Source organism: Plectropomus leopardus, chromosome 5 (assembly GCF_008729295.1).
Source record: "Plectropomus leopardus isolate mb chromosome 5, YSFRI_Pleo_2.0, whole genome shotgun sequence".
NCBI lineage: Eukaryota > Metazoa > Chordata > Actinopteri > Perciformes > Serranidae > Plectropomus > Plectropomus leopardus.
In genome coordinates, this window is record NC_056467.1 from 14,410,196 (window position 1) to 14,433,188 (window position 22,993).

Here is a 22,993-nt window from a genome sequence, read left to right on the forward strand (position 1 = left end):
TGGGGAAGAAGACGGAGGAGACAAGCGGGAGAGTGAGATGGATGGACTGAAGGAAGAATGAGGAATAGCAAGGTGAGGAGTGAGACAGCAGGAGAAATGGGTGGTGGGATGTCATTTCCTCTGTTAAATTACTGCTCTGTTTATCTTGTGAGCACACTCAATCACTGTGGGTCTGCTCAGCTGGAAGGACATACACAAACAAACACCTGTGTTTGTGTGTGTGTTCATGACAGACACAGAGACGAGAACATAGTTTTATTACTTTTTAGGAAACTCCATTAAGTAACATTCTGTCATTCCTTGTGGTTATGACGAAGGAAAAGGATACACCCACACACACAGACATGCATATTTACTGTATATAAAAATGCACTATTTTGGCCAATTGCACTTTTTGGGGCAGGAATGTATTTCTGCCTCATCTCTGTCATACCCGGAGAAACCATATTCACACTCAATCTCTTTCTCTCTCTCTCTCTCTCTCTTTCTCCCCCCATGTCTCACCATGATATACCCATAAATATTAGCGTCAAAGCCGAGGAGACAAGGACAGTGATAAAATGAAAGTGATAGAGGCAGGGAGACATTTTGCATTTTTTACAGCAACAGCAGGCAACTACAGTTCAAGTATAAGAGAAGGTTACACAAATTTATCCCTGACCACTTCTCAATCTGTCGCACTGTCTGCATCATTATGTGTCAGTCAGCGGTCATTGCTTTGTTGTATGGCACTGCTAGACAAACTTTTTAGACAAGATGGACCACTTTGTGACCTCACAATGTCCAAGCCAGCACTGAAAATTAGACTAGTAACCTTCATTGTCTCTGTGTTACGTCATTGGCAGTGTGTTAACGGTGTAAAGCTGAGCTGTTGTTTTACCATGGGAAGCACACCAGATGCAGCGCTACCTTTGGCTTTGGATGCTAATCCAAATCCTCTCTGTCGCATTCAAAGTACAAATTACTAAAAATTTGGCCCAATTTGCAGCTGAAGTTTCAAGACTCAGAAAATGCCTCAGAAACAACATTTGTTGCCCCTGAGGTAATTATGAGTTCTGTCCATCAGGAGCACAGGAGGACATCAGGTGACGTTATTATAGAGCCAAAAAGGCCACTAAGGGAGAGGGTACTTTACAAGGCAGCAATTTTACCTCAAAACAAAATGTTTTTCTTTACTTCAACTCTTTACAACCTGGATATACATCAGTTTTCTTGTGCTTAGTTCAGATTTCACAAGAATTTAAATCTCTGAGCCCGGAGCAAATTGGCTTGATTTCTTCCAAAAACATGGGGAAAAAACGCTATGAGCAACTTTGTAAGAAAATGTCCCACAAATTGCAATAAATAGTACATTTAGGAAAATGTTTTTTTTTTTTGTTTGTTGTTTGTTTGAAAAAAAATTTGTCCATTAAACTACACACACACACACACACACACACACACACACACACACACACACACACATATATATATGTATATGTAATTATCAAAATTATGTATTTATTTTTTCCATTTAATTTCCTTTTTTGCTAATCTAATTGGGGGGGATTTAGCTTTTCTTTAAACTTTACTTTTTTGTGCCAATTTTCAGGTCTTTTTCTTGTAATTTATTATTATTATCATTATTTATTTATTAACCTTTTCCAATTTTTTTGCATTTTTTTGGGTAATTTCTTCACAAGTTGCTAATTGCCTTTTTTTTCCATGTTTTTTAAAGGAATCAAGCCAAGGTTTGCCCAAACCATCCTAAATATGTTATGCTTGTGCCTTACCGAATGAGAAGCATGATGCTGTCAGATCATGCAGTGGCTATTTTTTCCACAGACACAGACAAATGATGCCGTTCTGCCAGATTGTATATGTCGTTCTGAAGGGCAGTTACAAACAAACTATTTTTATGTTTAATTTGGAGAACTTGTTAGTTGTTTTAAAGGGCTTACACTGACTTTGTGGCATATATTTATCAGTTTGATACAACATAAATAACAGAGGAGACCACTTGGTGTTAACTAATGTTGTTATAGTCCCAACAATCCCTGCTTCATGCACACTTATGTAATAATGTATCTACTTACGCCCAAATTATCTCTCTGTAGGGCTGCAGTACAGAACACTCATCATTTTTGGCACTCTTAAGGATCACACAGAGATCACACAGAAGTATCCGCTTCGAAAATGCCTATAGGTAAATCGTGTTGAGAAAAATAACTCCATGCACCTGGGGCTGTCGGGTTTGTGTGTGAAATTGACAAGCTGAGAATATTTGAAGGTTTATGCATGGCTACAAAACGGCAAGGAATATATAAAAGCACATCACAAGAAAGGAGTGCATGCCAAGTGTGCCATAACGTGGGAAATCAGCGGTTTGTGCAGGTTTGTCTGTGTGATCGCTCCCTCAGAGGAAGATGAAAGCGCTGCACTTATATACAGTATGAATCTAGCATAGTGAGTTTCTCCTCCCCTCCTCACTTTCTTCCCCATCTCCCCCTGTCTGCTGTGATGAATGGTTTTGATATCAGCTCTGTGTGTGTGTGTGTGTGTGTGTGTGTGTGTGTGTGTGTGTGTGTGTGTGTGTGTGTGTGTGTGTGTGTGTGTGTGTGTGGGTGTGTGCGGAGGGGTTTTAGCTACTGTTAGTAGTGCTTAAAGATGACTGGAGTGAAAAGGCTCTCTGTCACATCTCTCTCTCTCTATACCCCTCTTTCTCTCTCTCTCTCTCACACATACACATGCACACATGCACACACATATGCACACACAGATTAGCCCTGTTTAAAGGGCTGTGTCCTAGGGGTACACAGCACAGCGCTTGACAGGTGACATGTAGTTTCCTTCTCTCTTTCTCTCTTATCTTCTCCCTGCCTCTCTCTCCCTCCCTTTATCTTTTATCTCTGTGGCCACAGACCTCAGTGCTGAGGCGAAGTTTCTGCATTGTCAGTATTGTATATGCCGCTCCGAATGTGTGTCTGAATGCGTGCTTTACTGGTGTATCATGCTGTAAGCAGATTCGCTCTGAGCCACAGTTTTGCCGTGAGCTGCTTTTTGCCAGGTTCAGTATCACAAGATTTATAACCCGCCTCAGTGAACACAGGTCCTAAGGACATTTTTTTTAATAGAGTTGCCATGCTAACGAGCATTGTTTTGTTCCTTAAAGGGCATTGGATTTAGAAAGCTGGAATGTTTATTGCAATAGCTGCTTGCATTTTTAACAAAAAGGATCCTTTGTTGTGGTGACACATCGATTTTCTGGATGTCATGGACCAAACTGCATAACAGTGTGGCCATCGTCAGCTTAGCCACCAATGTTACATTCAAGGATCCTGATAACACCCTCTCTTATTCGCCCTGATTTGAGTGTGCTTAAAAGGCGACAGATTATCCTGCTGTTATCAGGCCGTGGTCAAGTGCCTCTTCTGGTGCTACAGCACAGAGCACTGGGGGATACTGCAGCCCCAACTCCACCCAGCTATTTATTTGTACTTCTTTGATTTTCATGATGTAATTCTTTTTAGTTTTACAGTTCAAGTTATAAAATGATTACACTTTGAAGGCTTTTATGACATTTTAAACAGACAAAACAATTAAAGGGATACTTTCCCAGTTTTCAGTTAGCTTTCTATCATGAAATTGTGGTGAGTTTGTGTAAACGATCTGTAAACTGTAAACCTCCCTCCATCTTACCAGCCCTCTGGTAATCTCAGAGCTTAAATTGTGTTTTAACAAATTCATATGCAGCCTTGACACAAAGAGTATTGAAGTGTTTTGAGAGAGAGTGGGCGCCATACTGTTCCCTGAATGGTAAAAATGGGGCTGAAAAAAACTAAGATCAAACGCTTGAACTAAGCAGCGCTGATCAAATATGAACCAAGACTCTGTTACTGTGTTGTCCATTTCTATCGTGAAATGTTTTCAAAAACAAATTTCATTTTACTGTTAAACTGTAATTTACCAGACAGCTGCTATATTGTTTCCTTTGTAAAAACGGCCATGCTTGCAGGACGTCACCCACCCAGCAGTTGTAGGTTTTCGACCTCTTGAGCAAAGGCAAATGCCACAGCCCCTTTTCTCTGTATTCTCTCGTCATGTAGCACCAATTTCAAATGCATTTGAATCTCTCTCCTGCATAGACAGACCAGTGTTATGAAAACCATCTTTTCAGCAGAGACATACTTCTTGAAGCAAGTGGTCTATTCAGGTGCTATATTTCAGCTCTAATACAAGCATTCTCTGCTTGTGGTCAATTATCTGAAACGGTCCGATAATGTTGTGACAGATATATGTGCATAATATGCAGTAGATACTTGGTGGTGGCATCATACTTCACCTACCACTCAAGACAATTGCTTGTTGTATGTTTAAGGACCACAATAGGTTATGGTAGGCTCCAATTCCAGGAAATATCTAGAATCCTTTACTTCAGCAGTTTTGTGGATAATGCGTCTTAGTTGTTTTGATGGGAGAGCAACAACCGGGCCCAACTCTGACACTGTGTGTGATTGTCTGTGCCAGACGAGCCTGATGTTCCAAATAATGTGCTGAGCTAAGGGATATGAACTTGAGACACTAATGAGATGTCACCAAAATTTGTTCATTTTTTCATGACTTTACGAAAAAGGGAACAGAAGTGCTGATTGGTCATATCCATGGCTCATTGGACTGGGATAGTACCAGTTACCACCACTGAACGAACCATCAGTGATCAATTGCTTTTGGATGTAATTGCCTTGCTCCCCATTTTCTTGTCACTCTCTGTTTTCACTGTTGTCTAATGCAGAGAAATGCCACAAACTTAATATTAAGGACTAATTTTAGATGTCCATGATTTCCCTAATGTGCAGGCCTTCGCACCACATCAGAATATTAAAAAATTGGGAAAACTGGCTATTCGTGAAATGTAAATTTCACAGTCCTGCCACCCATTTGGTATTTACACAGCTGAAAGCTTTTATTTTTATTTTTATTTTTTTAATATTACTTCTACTTTAATTGTTGTTATTTTGCCAGAGATTGTGCATTAACAGGTTGGCTGTACACATGGGAACATACAAAAGGTAAGCCCATAAACAATGTGAAAAACAAACAAACCAGGCTTGGCCAATATCTATTATTCACACCTTCATACCCTCCTTAACTTTTACCAGTGTCTATGGTATCTGACAATATATGTTAGTTGAGTTTAATAGAAAGAGGAGTGCTGTTTTTTTGGAGATATTAAAAATGATCCTGTCAGGATTTCTAAATACCCAAGTATACTATAGTTGGTCAAACCAAGCCTAAAACTACTCTTTGACTAATATCATTTTCAACAGTTTTATCAATTCTTGGTTATGAACAGTCAGAGAACACTAGACAAAACAATAGAAACATATCAAAGTGTGCATTTCAAAGCAAACAGTAACGCCATAATGTAGCAACAACAACAATTTTTAAATCTCTGAAAAATCCTTCCAATAAATCAATTAGCAGAGGAAAAGCAAATAGAGAAATGAGTAAATGAGCTGTCAAAAGACAAAAAATAATGTATAAGTCAGTTGGAATCTTGAGTGAGGATCGATGCCAGCATCATCCATTTCGTATCCTAAACATTTACCCATGTGGGCAACAAAATGCTGAAGCCATTATGTCCCCACTACATTCTTAATTTATTTCACTTTGTGATTGTTATTTAAGTTCTCCCTTCAAACCATCACAGCCAAATGTAAAAAAAAAAAGGTCACTTTTTAAATTATCCTTAACTGAAAACTGAATCATCGCCTTCCTTTTTAAAAAGTTTTTTTCTTTTTGACTTCACAAAGGAGGAAGCAATGTGTCAGCAACTATTAGCATATTCACTAACTGTGACAGCACCAAAGGCCACAGTGATAGCTGTCCCCCACCCCACCCCTCCTGAGTACCTGCCCTCATTTTCCCCAATCAGTGCTCTTATTCTTAGAAGCTTTATTCATACAGCCCGAGGGACAGGACCTGGAGGAGAAGTCGTGGAAACATGTAATCAAAGAGAATAAAGAAGTGACAGTGGAGTGTGGCATTTTTACCCAGGAGCCTTTTCTCCTGCTGTCTCTCACCTCTGACCCTTATTCAGCCATGCAATCAGACACAGATGACAAAAAAAGGCAGATTCTGGATGGCCTTTAAGGCAGCTCTGTGTATGTGTGACCTGAATGTGTGCACTTGTTTATTTAGCTGCAACACAGACACACACGACAAGCTCAGAGACCATTTAAGGACTAATTTCCAGCCTTTTCTTTTCCTTTGCTGGTATAAATATACCTTCAGCATCCAATTTCTTCAGCTTTTTTTCCCCTCTACCTCTACATTCTCTCTGCAGTGTCTCTTGGCAGGCATATTCTTGTCACTGTCTGAGCCCCTTGTGGGTTTTGGAACTACTCTCTTCCTTTCTTGCTCTTTTTTTCCCTCTCTCCGTTTCTTCTTTCATTCCCTGTGTGAGTGCAACTGAAGCCCCCTTTCCTTCTCTGCTTGAGGCAGTTTTGTGAAAGAGGGACGATAGGCAGACAGAAGACGGAGGCAGACAGAGGGATGAATGGCCTCATTCACGAGCGACCAGACACACACAGCACAGCGCACAATGCACTATCACTCTCAATAATCACTGCCCTGTTTATGAAGCTATTGCGGCTCAGTTATCTTGTAAACTATGTTCTGGAGGAGAGGATCAGATATGAAATCCATAAGGTGGCTGAACTCCCCTGCCAGACTATTGATTTTCAAGCTTTATCTTTCATCTTGTCTTTATAAAGCTGCTGATGAGCACACTTGAGGCCTGCTGTTAATATTAACATCTCAACAGCTGGACATTGCACATTGGCAACTTTTATGTCATACATTTATTTTATGAAGCCAGACAGACTATAACCATTTGATTCTTGTGTGATCATTCATAACTCTTGGTTTGTTTTTTCTTGTCTGAAAGCATTTTATCGCTGCTTAAAATGCTCTCCTGCATGCCTTCTCATTTTGTCTGTTATAAAATAGCAAAAGCACTCTCTCAAAGAATATTGATCCTCGGGCTTTTAGCTTGTCATCATAACGCTGCTGCTTAGGATGAATGAGTTGTTGTCTTGGCTAAAAATAATCAGCCAATGCTTATCAGGGGATGGGAAGCATGTGTTGGATTGTTTTAAGTCAAACAAAAAGCTGTAGTGAAAAGCAAAAGTTGTTCACATAGACAGATTCTCTCCTTTAAAAAAAAGTTTTTGTAATGATGTCATGTGTATCTTTTTTACCAATAAAGGATTTTATCCTGTAAAATAATAAGAGCCTCACATTTGATCTGACCTGTGAGATGGCTGTTTTTTTTTTTTTCTTGCTCCATTGTGCCATAATCTATGTTGTAGTGTGGAGGAACAAATATGAAATCCATACAGTAACTCTGCTCTCTGCCAGGTACTATTGATCTACAGACTTTGTCTTCTGTCTCATCTTTATAAAGCTACTCTTTGCTAGAGCTGCGGTGCCATTGTCAGTGTAAAAGTTTCCTTTTCTTTCCAGAAGGAATTATCATGTTGCAAATTCTGGTTTTATGAGGATGGGGGCTGAGGTAGCTGACCCTAGTCAATAAGATCAGACCTTTTCCTTTCCTTTTTTTTTTTTACCATACATTTAATAGCATTAATTTATGCTGGTTAAAACACTCTCTACCTTTATTTTATAAGTCAAGATTAAATATCATGCAGTGAGCTTTGTGTCTGTTATATTCCTGTTTCCCTTCAGTATGTTGGCATTGTTGTGTTCCCACACTGTTGTCTCTCTGTTATGCCTTGACGGGGCCCCCTGGCCTTCGTTTTGCTTCACTGTTTTGGTGGACATGGTAATTTAGACTTTTAAATGTATTTTAAAAAGGCTAATGGAAAAGGTTTTTCAAAAAACCTTAGTTTTGCAATCAATTTACTTTGACATAGATGAGTGGCTTATAGGCTGTAAGTTGGTTACTATGTTAAAGTCCACAAAGGCCAAACTACTGCAAAATGGAAAAACAAAACAAAACAAGTGGTGCACAGATGCATAAGACAGAGACTTTTGCAGATATTTTCATGTGTTTTTTCTGATTTCTTTTAGTTTTTGTCATTTTGGAGGTTTGTCATTAAGCCAGTAACACGATGTGGTGATCCTGATGTGTGTGTTTTATGAATATTTTGCGTACTCATTAGCCAGCGTTTTTGTTTTACATTATTGCGCAAGTTCTCTCTCCTTCACTACTGACCTCCAGACGTGATTCTGTGTCTGTCTTTACAGTGCCACTTAGAGCTGAGAGCAGCTATCAAACACTAGAGAAAAATAAGAAATATACCCAGCAAGTACCATTCACCTAGTGAGAGAGCTATGTCATTGAAACCACTGAGGCCCACAGATCTCCCCATTCTTCTTCATTGAATGTTCAACAAGCTGATGCTACACAGAAACCCAGGGGCATGCACAAATATGTGAGAGGCACTGGCTCGAATAAAAAATGGTTTCCCCAAAACTTTATGGAAAGATGCAGACACAAAAATACTGTAAACTGTGTATAAGAGATGGCTGAAAAATATAGTATAACATAATTCACTCCGAAACCAGCCATGACTTTGTTCTCAGCTATGCCCCTATATATCTGTACCCCTACCTCTGTGCCTCCAAAAGTTACTTTTGTATACCACTAATTAGTCAGACATTTAGAGGAAATATAGTGCTGCATAGATTACATTTTCTATCAGCAAAAAGATAAAATGTTGGTAATTGAGGTATGTGGTAATTGTCAAAATATGAATTTATCAGTAATAATGTTCATTAGCAACTAGGGATGGTAACGATTCATCGACGATCGATTAAGTGGTCGTTAAGAATTTGCTCAAGCAAGTGAAATGTAATCGATTTGCTATGAAACATAAACAATATGTAGTCCCCTGTTACATTCTAGCTCTCAGTAAAATGGTGTATTTCACAGCGTGGTTCATGAATCGCATTCCCATCCAGAGGGCGCAATGTGACTATTTTGTGACCCGGCGGTCATCCTGAGGTCAGGAAGAAGAGCGCGGACGTGACGTTGGAAAAGGCCGCGGGCACGGCAAAGCATTGCGTGGGACTATTTCGACCTAAAGTCGAAAATGCAATCTGCAAACACTGCGAATGTTCAACACAACACGGCAGAAACAACGATGCTTTACCACTTGAATAATATTCATTCAAGCGCCCTGGCCAGATCCTCCACAACAGCAGCAGCCCATCACCTCAGTGTTAGCACGGAAGAGCTGCAGCGCACAGCGGGCAGAAAAATAAACTAGTCAATCTGCATGGTTATAGAGAAAGACATGATACCGATCAGTAAGATGGGCGGCCAAGGATTTTGGGAAATGATGCATCTGCTTGAACCAGCAAACAATATGCCATCCCGAGGCATAATCACCTCGCGCACCGAGAGCAGGTACACGTCTGAGTTGCTAGCAAAGCTAGCCGCCACCGCTAGCAAGGTTATGTTGACAACAGACAGCTGGACTGCCCTAACAACAGAAAATTACATCACCATCACCTGCCGCGGACTGGCGAGTCTCCAGTGAGGTGTTGCTCACTAGAAGCTTGCCAGGCCGGCATACAGCAGACTATCTCGCTGAAGAGTTAAAGGAGGCTGTGGAGGGCTTGGGGGCAAAGTTTTGTCGTGCGTGCACGAAAACGCATGAGTGACTTCGTATTCAGTTGCTTGCTTCGCGACAGACTGGTGGAAAGTGAGCGTGGGGAGATTATCCAGACTGGCAAAGCTGGCACGTCAGTACCTCTGCATACCTGCGACATCGGAACCATCTGGGCGGGTGTTTTCAGCCGCTGGACTGATTGTGACCAGGCTGCGCTCCCGTCTCACACCCAGCCTTGTGGACATGCTCTTTTTCCTCAACAAGGACAAGTAGGCACAAAACGGGACCCTGTGAGTCTGAGATATTTTTCTGTTTCTTTTTTTCACGTTGCAGCTCTCCATTTAGTCGTTGCCATGCTTCTTTCTTAGAAGGCTCTATGTTAGCAGGGATGGTTTTTATGAGCATCCTGAGTACAAGTCTAGGCCTCTACATCTTTATGTTTTATGGGCTATGCAAAGCTGTCAGCACATATGCATACTGTTGCTGTGGACATAAAGCTTTGATTGAGGGAAAAACGCATTTGGTGTTTTTTAACCAACGCTTTATGTTGTTGCTTTCTTTTAGTACGACTAATCGATCAATTACTTGTTCATGTTAACGATGCTCGATTAATGATAGTGTTTGCACTTTGCAACCCTAGCTAAAACTAACCACATGTGGGAGTCACGATGTAAACTCTGATGTCAAGGGCCAGGCAGTCCAGGCTACTTTTTAGGACACAGAGTTGAACCATGAACAATATGCAACGCATCTGGGTTTTGATTGTAAGACAGAAAAACCTCAGCAGTTAGTTGGTTACAGTTGCTCCTCTCAATTTGGATTCATTTAAAATTGTATTTCTCCTGTGTACCTGTGTACATCTCTTCCTCCTCCTGGTCATTCTGCAGCAGTAACGTGAGAGTTCAATCTGTGAAATTTGCTCATTGTTACTGAGGCAAAGCAGAGAGCTAACCTCTTACATTTATTGCTTTGTACACTGCCCTGCGAGTATTTATTTTTATCACGTTTTACATTTTGTTAACAGAATCTTGTAGCTGTATTTCTTTTATTTTGCATTAAGTTGAGCATCAAATTCAACTAAAGCATAGCTGGTATTTAGCACTGCTTGCAATATGGTTTGGGATTTGCTGTTTGTAAAAGTTGGATCCTTACAAATTTCTGTTTGCAGTCAGTTTGAAGTTTTGATTTTTTATTTAATATTAAGAAAAAAGTTAAAATATTAAGAAAAGAAAAAGTTAACTGGAGGACATCATATTGTCAGCTGTCAGCTTGTTAGCTTAAAATGTAATTTTTTTTAAATTTATCATTATCATTATCAAGGCCCAGGACCCCCACTGCAGTCTCTTATCACCCGAACCCCATGTTCACATTGTCCATGTGTGTTACATTAATGCACATCTCGAGCTATTAATTATTAACTTTGCACATATTGGCTATACTGTGAACTTCAGCACAACCCTTGATCAGTATTTAAACACATTGTGCACAAAACTGTTGCTGCAGTGCTTGTTTTTATTTCCTCTTAGTTTGTATGTTGTATGTTTAATGTATGCACAAAAGACCAAAGCAAATGCCTCGTAGGCAAAAACCTGCTTAATGATTAAACTGTTTCTGACTCTTACTATAAAGACATGTTAATGAAAAATGTAATGTTATGTAATTGAAAAATATATGGCTAATGGAATAATGGAATAGCCACAAAAAAAACAGCACAGGCTCCTCTTCCCGACCACATTAATAATTGGAGACTCCCTCACCAGAAACATCCATTTCTTTTACTCCTCCTCCCACTGCCTTCCTGGAGCGACGGTCATGGTCATCATAGAGAAGCTACCAGGAATGCTGCGTTCGCTCCCATCCTCTGTCCGCCATATAAATGTCCAAACTAGACACTTAACCAAAACAAAACATCCCTCGCATATCACACCTGTTGTGGCTACATTGCATTGGCTTCCAGTCTCTATTAGAATACGTTTTAAGGTACTTTTAATCACATGCAAGGCTCTGAATGATCTGGCACCGGAGTATATCACTAAGCTCCTCACACCGTACTATCTAAACAAGCCCCTCACGTCTACTAGTCTGGGCTTTTCTTACTATTACTACTACTCTGAGTCCAGATTAAAAACTATAGGTGATCGAGCCTTTGCAGTGCTGGCTCCTCGGCTGTGGAACCAGTAAGTATCAGATCTGCTGACTCTGTTTAAGTTTTTTAAATCACGTCTGAAAATTTTTTTGGTAAGACTTTTCCTAGTAGTTGATGGACTTTAATAATCTTACTTTTCTATTTCATTTACTATTATTAATGTTTACTCTTATTGAATTGTTGCATATGTGTGTGTCTTTGTGTGTATGTTTATGCATATGTTTCATAATTACTGGTTTTGTGTTTTTCTCTTGCACAGCACTGTGCTTTTGCTTGAAAAGTGCTCTACAAATAAAGTTCGTATTACTCTGTCAGAAATTCAGATGATTCGTAAAGCTTTGCCTTATTCTTTGCGGTCCATACTTACCCCTGTTTCAATATGTTAACTGATCGTGAATGCTGATTTATTCCACACCTTGAGCTTGTAATATCAGTCAGTCTGGATTAGAGCTTCAGTCTTTGTAAAAACTTGCTATAGGATGGTCCACTCTTTGCTTTTCTCTGTAAAAAGAACTAAAAAAAACATGCAATGCTGAAACAAAACAAGAGCAGAAGCTTACTTCCCTGGAGGTCACTATTGTAAATGCCTTAAACGTGAAATGTCAGTGTAAGGCACTGGGCGGTAGATTTCTCTCTAATTATAGAGCTCATAAAGCTCATTATTGACATTTACCTGCAGACACTCTCTAGGTATCGCTGTGCTGTAGCTGCAGGCAATGCACAGAAAAATACACTGTATGGCTTTTAAACTATAGTTTGTATTCCTCATTTACTCAGATGCTTCCCTTCTCTTGGCCTTTATCTGCAGGTAATGAGAGCTTGCTGTATTTTTGCAATGTTTCTGTGGCCGTCTGGAGAATGTCTGCAGCGAGAGGGTTATTATTCAGACTAATGGGTGAAAAGCAGCTGCAGCATCAGGGCAGAAAGTGAAAGTTGTGCGTAGGAGGATGGGGGTGTGTGCTTTTGTGTGTTCAAAATGTGTGTAGGTGTGTGTGTTACTTTTTTATGTGCTGTAGTGCAGTGGCAGTTAAATCAGTGGCAGGTTTATCTGTTGGCATCTGTTCTTGCTGTCATGCGAAATACAAACAAGCGGCCAGTCTAGAGACAGACGCACTATGCTGAGGGAGGTGAAGAAAGAGGGAGGGCGGGGAGAAATATGAAAGACACATTGGAAACAATACCAGAGAAGCGAAAAGAGCAAGGATATTTGTCTGCACTGCTAGAGCTACATATTTTCTTCTGCTGTTATGCAAATAGGACAGATTTGAATTTGAAAAACATGAAATAAAGTGATGTGCCGAGTGTGCGCATGATTGAGAGGTCTTTCCAAAGACGCAAATGAAATGAATCAGAGAGAGGCAGGGATAGCTGCAGAGTAAGATGCCAGGCTGCGGAGGCTTGATATACTGTATAGAGTAATGCAGATAAAGTAGGACTGTTTAAGAGATTTATGGAGAGGTCTGCACAGAGAAAGAATGAGGTTTGACAGACAGAGTAGGCAATTAAGAAGCCGAAAAAGACAGAAGAGTGTACGAGCACAAAAAAAATCGAACATATGGAGATGCTGAGAGAACAAATGAGGGGGAGGCAAAGAGAGGTGGAGGTAGAGGAAGTCCCAGGAGGCCTATTGTGTCCGATGCTTTTACTGTGGTGATGATGCACCCTGCCGCTGGTCCCATCGTCTCATTAAAGCTTTATGAAGCAAGCTTAGCACACATTTTATTACAATGACGCCAATGTCTGGCACATTCCAGCCTTGCGGCGGGGTGGTGGTGGCGGTGGTGGAGGGGGTTGGAGAGAAACAAGCCCATGGAGATGTATATCAGAAAGGAAAACATGGGAGAAAGAAAAGATGAGAAAGTCAGAGAGGCAAAGCCAGCATCAAAAAGCACAGACAGAAAATAAGGGAATACAGAAGAGAGGGGGTGAATGACAGGAGAGACAAGAAGGAGATATACATTGATATTTTTCTCATGTGCTCTGGGACTCTGTGTATTATCACAGATGTCTTTGTGTTGTTAAAAAATAGACAGGTTTGGGATTAAAGCTATCAATATTTCCCTTCGTTTTAATGGAGACCCATGAGGTGGGCAAACACTAAAATTTGCACAGTGATGTCACAAACTGCATCTAGGCCAGTTTCAGTCAAGTTTCAAAAGACATTCATCAGTTGGCATGGGAGCAGCGGGCCACTGTTTCCCAGTATGTCAGTTCACATGTGCAGTGCTTTTGTTTTTGTTCTGCTGCTTTGTCTATTTTTGTTGCGCTCCCAAAAACAGCTGATCCCAAAAACACAAATTCATTTAAAAGCAAGAGAATGGCAACAACACTGCTGTCAAAGAAATTCAATGTGATGTTGATTCTGTTTTGTCCTCGGTGTAAGGACATCATTTCTTTCAGCCAAGAGATGTTTTTGTTTTTTTCTTTTATCAGCAAGCTGCCATTATAAACGAACGCCAAGTATAATTTCCCCTTTCAATCTGAATCTATGCACACATCTTACCAAACTGTCTCTGCTTGCTGTGAGCTTCAGTCCCTGTCATTGTGCTGTTATTTTGATTATAGATGAACATTTGCTCGTATCTTCTGAGCACTTAATCATGATGTCAACTGCCATGAATATCTTTCAGCATACCAGTAACTGAACAGTAAAATATAGCCCATGTCATTTCTTAGTTTCATCTCTATAACCATACTGTGTGTTGCTGGGTGCACTCAAGTATGAAATAAAACCCGGAGATGCTAAAAAATATTCTTGGAATACACTAAGTTTGTTGATTTTGAAGACGCCATGACTCAGCTCCTGCTGAATGACGCATGCTATGTACGTAGTATGCTAGTTCTTTGAATTGAAGACATTTAGCTCCTGTCATAATCGGAGTCTAAATCCCTGCCTTATCGCCTCCTGGGTGCAGGGGCCTCGGCTTTGTTTAATTGCCACAAGCCGAACTGTCAAAGCTGCATCTCCCTCAGTATTTACCCCCACTGAGGCTTATAGCTGATAATGGAATTACTCTGAGTCCCAGGAGGAGGGAGGGAGGAACAGAAAGAGGAGGCAGTTGAAGAGCGAGAGGAGATGAAGGAAAGTGGATGTTGGAAGCAGAAAGAGACAGGATGGGTGCAGTGTCCGCCTTGAAAACAGAAGAGAAAGGTAAAGATGGGGGGATTAAATGATGCTTAGGGAGATCAAAATAGGAAGAAAAGGTTACAGATTGATGGGCGGTTGTTGCAAAAAGCAAAGTCTGCAGTCCCCGTCTTACTGTTTACTCCACTGTGACGTATTACAGGGTGGAGAGTGAATTATGACGCAGGATGGAGCTCAAGCTCAAAACATGCCTGCCTGAAAGAATCTTGCTGAAAGGATGAATGGAGCTAAAGAGAGAAAGGAGGAGATAAAATAAGAGGATGAAAGAAAGAGAAACATTAAGGAGCGTAAAAAGAAAAATAAGTTGGCACACTCTTTTAGTCACTTCACTTGCAGAGTCCTTAGAAAGTAAAGCACGTGTGCACATTTGATTTGTCAGAATATGCAGGACTCACACACCCAATGGGGGCTTTTTTCGTGTTCAAACACAGTTTTGGTCGAGCCGTGCTGATGAACGACAAACCGAAGCAGAGAGGAGATTTTTGTGGAAGCGAGATAGCGGGAGGACGTCAGTGCTTTTCACTCTCCTCTCTGTCATGGTTGAAAGCTTCAGGGTGTTTGAAGACTGAGTTGCTGTGTTGTAGTGGAAAATTACTTCACATTTGAAGTGAGCTCACGGCTCGGTCAAGGGTTTTTGGTGTGTGTGTGTGCGCGTGTGTGTGTGTGCGTGCATGGATGGATCTTAAGGATGTTAAGCTCTAAGCAGGTGGGATTATTTGACTGTAATTTCCTTAACAACTGTATAAGAAGCAACATCAGTTTTGGCTGGTGGGAATGATTTTGTGCCAGTCAGAAATTTTTAAAATTGCTTGCCAGGAGCTTGTAGGGTAGGATTTCCACCCATGTAAGTGAACATGTGTGTGACTGTACTTGATAATTACATGCATATGCAGGGGCGCTGTAGTGGGGGCAAAAGTGGGACTGATAACCCAGGGCTCCAACGGGAGGGAGTGCGTGTTTTTTCTTAACTAAACAACCTTTTTTGTGCTTATTTTCAGGTAATTTTCTTGAAACTTGCTGCTGATTTCCTGTTAATTTCTGGGCCACGTGTTGTTTCTGATTGTTTCCTGTCAGTGTCATCAAAGAAAGGAACTTTAAAGAAAGCAAACTGACTTTGTAAAAAAAATAAATAAATTCAAAAGGTTCATTCAAAGGCTCATTCAATTCAAGAGCCCACAGAGCTTTTAGTGCCATGAATCTATCACGTGTTGTTTTAGATGAAATAAATGTTGTTTTGCCGAGGAAACTCAACTAAACTGATGGATGCATCTTTTCCTCAGTTCCATTAGATTTCTTTTTGGTAGACGAGGCACATTTATGGAGGCTCACACACACCTCTCAGAGACGGCTGTTTGTGGGTCTAATTAGGAGTGAGAAGGTATGGTTGACACAAGCTGAAGCTGTCGCTCATTAAAATGGTTGAGATGTTTAACCAGATTCCACAGTGTGAATTTAATTAAGGAACATGTGTCTCTCACTGTTACCTCCGCTTGTTTGCTCTTTTCCTACTCTGTTCATCTGCACAGCTCAGTGTCACTGGGTTTACTCTGTATTTGAATTTTCTAATTTTTCCCCACTTTTTTCTCTTTCTTCCATCTGGATCCCTCCCTAACACCCCCCCCTCCACTTTTCCTCCCTCCTCAGTCTGTTCCCAGTATTCGAGGGGGGTCTTCGCCATCTTCGGCCTTTACGACAAGCGCTCAGTGAACACACTGACGTCGTTCTGTGGCGCCCTGCACATCAGCCTAGTGACGCCCAGCTTCCCTACCGAGGGGGAGGGACAGTTCACCCTGCAGCTTCGGCCGTCCATCAGAGGGGCTTTGCTGTCATTGTTAGATCACTACGACTGGAGCCGATTTGTCTTCCTCTACGACACAGACAGAGGTGAATGCACAATGACAAATACATGTACAAGTTATATGAAAAGTTAGTGTTCCACAATTTTAACAAATGTCACAATTTGATTGACATAAACTTATTTTTACAACAACAAAAAAAACCCCAAAACAAAACAAGATTTATACAGGTATTAAAATGGTTTTCCATATGAACAGATGTAAACATCCAAGGAAATCAATGATTCACTCAGCTTTATTAATGGACCTTGAAGTTGATTGTTCTTTTTATAAAAAGATAAGACAAGATCAGCCTATATTGATTCCCCAGAGGGAAAATTCAGGTTTGCAGCAGCACAAGGACATAAAAAAAATACAGATAGGTAGTAAAAACAAGTAATGAGATGCACAGAAAATATGAATAGACAGAAAAAAATGGATTTGGAGCAAGTAAACTAAAAAACTGCAAGACAAACAGTACACATATCCACAAACAGAGTAGTACTTATGGAGTACTCTCTCAAGTGAGAATGAAGAATACAACATACATTAGTCTGCCAGTTGCCATCAAATGCTGCATTGCAGTAGCACCGTTCTGTTGTCATGCGTTTTCTCCATTTTCAGTTCATGTTGGATTTAAAGAGAACGGTCAGACAGGGATTTGGAGAAAGTATGCAAAAGGGGCTGTAACTCAGTGTTATAATCCATAATAATTGTACACCAGAACTGTCCAAATGACTTTGACTGGAGTGACGTTGACCTTATGACACTTCCAGAGATTATTAAAGTCTGAAAACAAAAGCTAACCGGGTAGATCTACTGTCTTCTCTCTCTGGGCTTAAATTAAACACTCAATTATTAAGATTAAAATAGATTTCTAAATTAGTTTGGTTCCAGTTTTTTTTTTTTTTTTTTATGAAGCATTATCCATTTATGTGGGTTCAGTTTGGAATGGCACACTGATAATAATATTGTAATTGCATCCAGTAATTTATAAAGGTCTATTTGCGTAGGATTATTTGGCCTTAATTTAACACTCAAATTTAGCCTTGTTTTCCAGTGGAAAATGCAAAAAGGCTGTGCTATTGGATTTGCACCTTCCTGATGAAGGGATACAGCTGCAGAAATGAGGGTGTAATTCAGCTCTTTCAAACAGAAACTATAGTTTGACCTCAGATCTTGCGGGGTTCACCTGCCTTCAATTTAACTATCCCATCATGCAGGGCATGCAAGTTGTGGAGCCAGCACAGCTGACGCCCACGGCCCCTAAACACTGTCATGGGATTGCTTGGCACGTTATCTTTCTCTCTCTCGCTCTCTCTCTCTCTCACACACACACACGCACACACATAGACTAAGTCCCTGCCACAGGGAGAGAAACACAGGTCAAACATGACGCAGAGTCCCCAGACCATGTTATAGTGGTGCGTTAGGGAATCAGTGAGCTCCACTGTGTGTGTGTGTGTGTGTGTCTGTGTGTGTGTGTCTGTGTGTGTGTGTTTGGTTGTATGTGTGCTCTGTCTGTGTCTCTGCCAGCCTCCCTCTGGTCCAGGTTGTCTGGGTTAGTACCCAGGAGGGAGCAGAGGGAGAAAGAGGAGACTCGAGGGGAGGGAGGGCGGGTTAGGTGAGTCGAGCTGGTGAAGAGCAAAACAAGGAAAGACAGGAAGGAGGAGATAAATAAGGTGACAGGAAAAGAAGCAGGAGAAAGTGGAGGTAGGTGGGAGGCGGGGGAAGATTACACAAAGGGCATGAAGGAGGAGTAAGAGGACATACAGGATCGCAAGCTTTGGGTATATACAGGAGTGCATAACAGGAAGACAGGTTGAAGATTGAGAGAAAGGAAGGAGAACTGGAGCGCAGATGAATGCATAGAGTTTGGGCTGTGCTCACCCCTGACTTGGCCAAGGCAGGGCCCTTCATTATAGGCTCCCATCAGGCCCTGCTGCTGGTAATGTGCTGGAAAATGGGCAGTAACACTGTGATCTGTTTTATGCTCCCAGCTCTGCTCTACTCCACAGACAGCCTTCTGATACACACTCTCACACACGCACATTGAAGCATGTACAAGAACCTACACACAAGCACATTAAGACAAATGTATACACAGATGCATAAATTTCACATTCAGTAGATGAATGTACATCTGTGCATGCATAAGGTAAGTACAAACAAAATGCTTGCAGAAAAGTGTAACACTAAATCACCATTACATCCATTAAGGGCACAAACGCACTTATTTACAATATCAGTTGTGACAGGTGAAAGAAATCTCTCATCACACAAAGTCAGACTCCACATAAAAATGCACACATATTCCCACACATATACCCTGTTAATACTGAGACTTTAAATGCGCTTTTTGCTCCATCCATCCCATTCTGGTGAACATGATATTTCAAAAATGCTTTGAGGGAATTTCTTCAATTTTTGCACAAACATCCACTTGGAGTCAACAATGAATTTGCTAGATTTTGGAGTTAATAGGTAAAAGGTCCAGGTCCAGGTCAGTGTGACATTGTACATCTCATTCTTGTAAATGCGATATCTGAAGAACGCCTTAAGGGAATCCCCAAATTTGTCCCAAATATTCTTGGACAACAAGAACTGATTAAAATGTGGTGGTCAAAGGTCAAGGTTATAGTGACTTTAACCTTCAACCTGTCCTCATTCTAGTGAATGAGATATATCAAGATGGCCTCAAGGAATTTTCCTTAAATTAGGCACAAATGTCCACTTGGACTCATGAGTGTACCAACTAAAATCTGGTGGTCAAAAGCCAAGGTCACTGTGACCTCATAAAATGTGTTTTTGTCAACAACTCAAGAATTTGCAGGCTAATTATAACTTAATTTCGCACAGATGTCTTATTTAATAAAATGATGAAGTGATGACATTGTCTATCCAAAAGGTGGTAATTCTAGTTTCAACTGAAGTCATTACCTAATTACCTATTTTACAAAATAGAAAAAACAAAACAAAAAACAGGGAAACTGTTGGTACTCTAGCAGTACAGTGTGTGTATGTGCCATTTTGTGCTGTGTCGATCTTTGCACAATTATGATTTTGAGTGAATTGTGAGGTATTTTTATTTTATTTCACATCATTCCATCTCTAACTCGAGCAGTTAGAGATGGCAGAGTTAACACCATATTTTGAGGTTTGATAGGGATTACAGCAATCATTATGACAAAAATGACGTAGCTTCTTGCCAATATTGTAAAGTATTATTATTGTGATATTCAGTTGTCTCTCATTATTGTTATTTTTTTCACTCATTATGACTCATCTTGACAGCTGTTCAATGTAATATACCCTAAGTCATTATCGCCCGTGTTGCCACCCGCTACTCAGAGGATCATATTAACTTTAAAACTCATCTAATATCACGCAGAGAGGCATATTCAACCTACTTTATCCTGCACATTGTCATTTTCTAGAAAAAAGAACTTTCCTCTCTGTGTTTTGTTCCAGGCTATAAAACTGATGAACTGACTGAAGTGGCTGTGTGTTCTCTGATGAGTTGCATTTGAATCAAAGTTCACGACTGAACAAGAGGCAACGAGAAGTTTAATGTCAATGAAATGTCACTACTGGCTCTTTAGTTTTGGCACATAACTCTTTGTCATGATAAGCTCTCTGTAACGGGTTGATAAAGTGACATTTAAGAGAAGACTTGCTTGTGGTGCTCAGCACTTAACCCTCACATTTGAAGACAACACATTAGGTTGTTGTTTGGTAAATGAGACAGTGGTAAAAAAAAAAAAAGTACTGCACATCAAGTGGAAGATTTTTCAAATACTTTGGAATTTTTCAATCCATTCGCCAAAATAAATGTTGGCATTGTATGTTTCTGCAAATCATGGATACGTTGCATTTGTACTTGAGTAGCAGATAGTTGAAACTTTACGTTTCTTTACGTTTCAATAATGCTGAGTTTAATATGGGGTTGGGTTTAGGCACAAAATCCATTTCAACAGCTTTTTTGCAGCATCATCCCAGCAGTAAACTATTGATGTCTTGGTCAAAAACAATTTCTTTTCGCGGCACTTTCCCAGCAGAAAACGCAGCTTTTAATGCGCTTTTAAAACACAATCACTTTTCTTGGCACTATCCCTGCTCAATGCAGCGATGTCTGTAAAAAACACGTTGGTTTTGTTGTTTGTTGGTCTCAAACAATGGTCTTGCAGCTTGTCAGGCATTTTGTTACGCCATCCACCTGCTGATGACAAAGTCAGCTCATGTATTATGCCACTTTAGATGTTAATATAGTGAAATGTACACATGTTGCATATTCATGGTTTGCTGAAAGGTGTAATACCAACATGTTGTTCCTTTGACTGAGCTGGATTATCTCAGTTTTTCCTTCAAAAGTTGCAACATATAATTACCCCACCCCCAAGTAGGGCTTCTACCTCGCAAAGTGTTAATTGTCTTTTTCTCCTTTTTTCTTCCTCTCCTCTCTGTTGTCTAGGTTATGCAATCCTGCAGGCAATTATGGAGAGAGCAGGGCAGAACGGATGGCAGGTCAGGACACACACAAACACATACTCCTGGAAACGGGCCAAAAAAACACACACGCAAGATCTCATGCAGCATACACACGTGTAATTTACACAACCACACACTTACACAGTGCACACACATAATTACATCTCTGTTTTTGTTCATTCTTCAAACACAGTTGTTAACTTACTTGTGGTTTGTATGCATGACTTTACTCCTACATGCTGTATGTGTCTGTATGCTTTTACCCATGTTAACTCAGGTGAGCGCAATCTGTGTGGAGAGCTTCAATGAGGCAGCATACCGCCGACTCTTAGAGGACCTGGACAGACGTCAGGAGAGGAAATATGTCATTGATCTGGAACCTGAGAGACTACAGAGCATCCTTGAACAGGTAATATTGTTATACCCCCAACCAGAGTTACTTTACACATGATGGAAACAATAATAGAAGGTAGAAGAAGGTAGAAGGTAGATTTATTATTCATTTTTTAAACAAAGTTTCAAAAATTGAAATTACATTATCCCTTGATCCTGCTACATCTTTGGAGTTGAAGGATGAGTTGATGTAAAATCAGCAGCTACTATGAAGATTTCATCCAGTTGCTTGGGCATGTTGCTGCTGGTGGCACCATTAAATTCCTGCAGTGCATTTTGCATTACAGTCTTGTGTCCTTATGGCTTCCCAGCAAGCTCTGCCCATCCAGTGCAACACCTTGATCCGGGATGTTTGATGTGGCCAGACATAAGCCAGAAGAAGGCTTGGTAGACATGCAGCTCTCAGTCCAAGTCCTGAATGAAGTATTTTGCAGCATCCTGCTAATTTTTGCTGGCTTTGAGGATGTTTTCAAACAACAGATTGTACTTCCACATTTATGTATGTCCAACACCACTACAGGCACAAAGAGTATTGAAAGGAATCAAGAGAGCGACACCCCCCCCTTAAACTCAGACACGATCAAACATAAAACCAAAATTTTATTGCCTATTTCTTGCCAAAAATGAAACATATTTTAGTGCGCTTGCTGTAATAAGAGAATGAGATGGGTGACATACTGTTCCCTGTATTGTAATAATGGAGGCTGAAAATATTGAGGTCAGACAGTAAATCTAAGCAGTGCTGATCAAATATAAACCAAAGTTGTGTTAATGCGTTGCCTATTTTTCACCTCAAATGATTTCAGAATCGTGCTTTGCTATATATTTAAGCTTAACTGTTAAACTGTAATTCAAGCTTGTTTGTTATCAGACAGCTGCCAAACTGTTTCCTGTGGAAAAACAGACAAGCTCGCATTAGGGCACCTACCAGTGGGAGCATTAATTTTGTCCATTACAGTGCATTTTGGTAGTTGCAGGTTTTCTTACGCTTGAGCAAAGCAAATGCCCTTTTCTCTGTTTTCGCTAGTCAAGTAGCACCAATATCAGTCTTTGCATAGACAGCCTAGTTTTATGAAAAGACAGCAGTGACATATTTTTTTAACTAACTATATATGAAATTTGAGTTTTTAATTAGTGGCTATTTACTGCGTTTTATGCATTACATATTACTATCGTCCCTATCCTCAGTATATCACAAGATAAAAAAAAAAACAAAACGTACTATTAGCTTACTGCAGGCACAGGATGGTATTTGACACTGATCTGGAACTGAGAGGACCCTGCAGCATTTTAGATTTTTTTTTAGTTTCTTTAATGGAGGCTAGGCCACACTATAGTCTTATGTGACACTGTTACTAACCCTGAG

The 22,993-nt window shown here is 40.4% G+C and overlaps 1 protein-coding gene across 1 annotated transcript in view; it reads left to right on the plus strand.

Moving 5' to 3' along the window:
• The window catches only part of gria4a (glutamate receptor, ionotropic, AMPA 4a), a 122,980-nt gene that overhangs the window by 33,233 nt on the left and 66,754 nt on the right, over positions 1-22,993 (plus strand). The window contains exons 3-5 of the mRNA XM_042486326.1: positions 16,556-16,795; positions 21,218-21,270; positions 21,512-21,643. Coding sequence (XP_042342260.1) covers positions 16,556-16,795; positions 21,218-21,270; positions 21,512-21,643 — 425 coding nt within the window. The remainder of the gene's footprint in view (positions 1-16,555; positions 16,796-21,217; positions 21,271-21,511; positions 21,644-22,993) is intronic.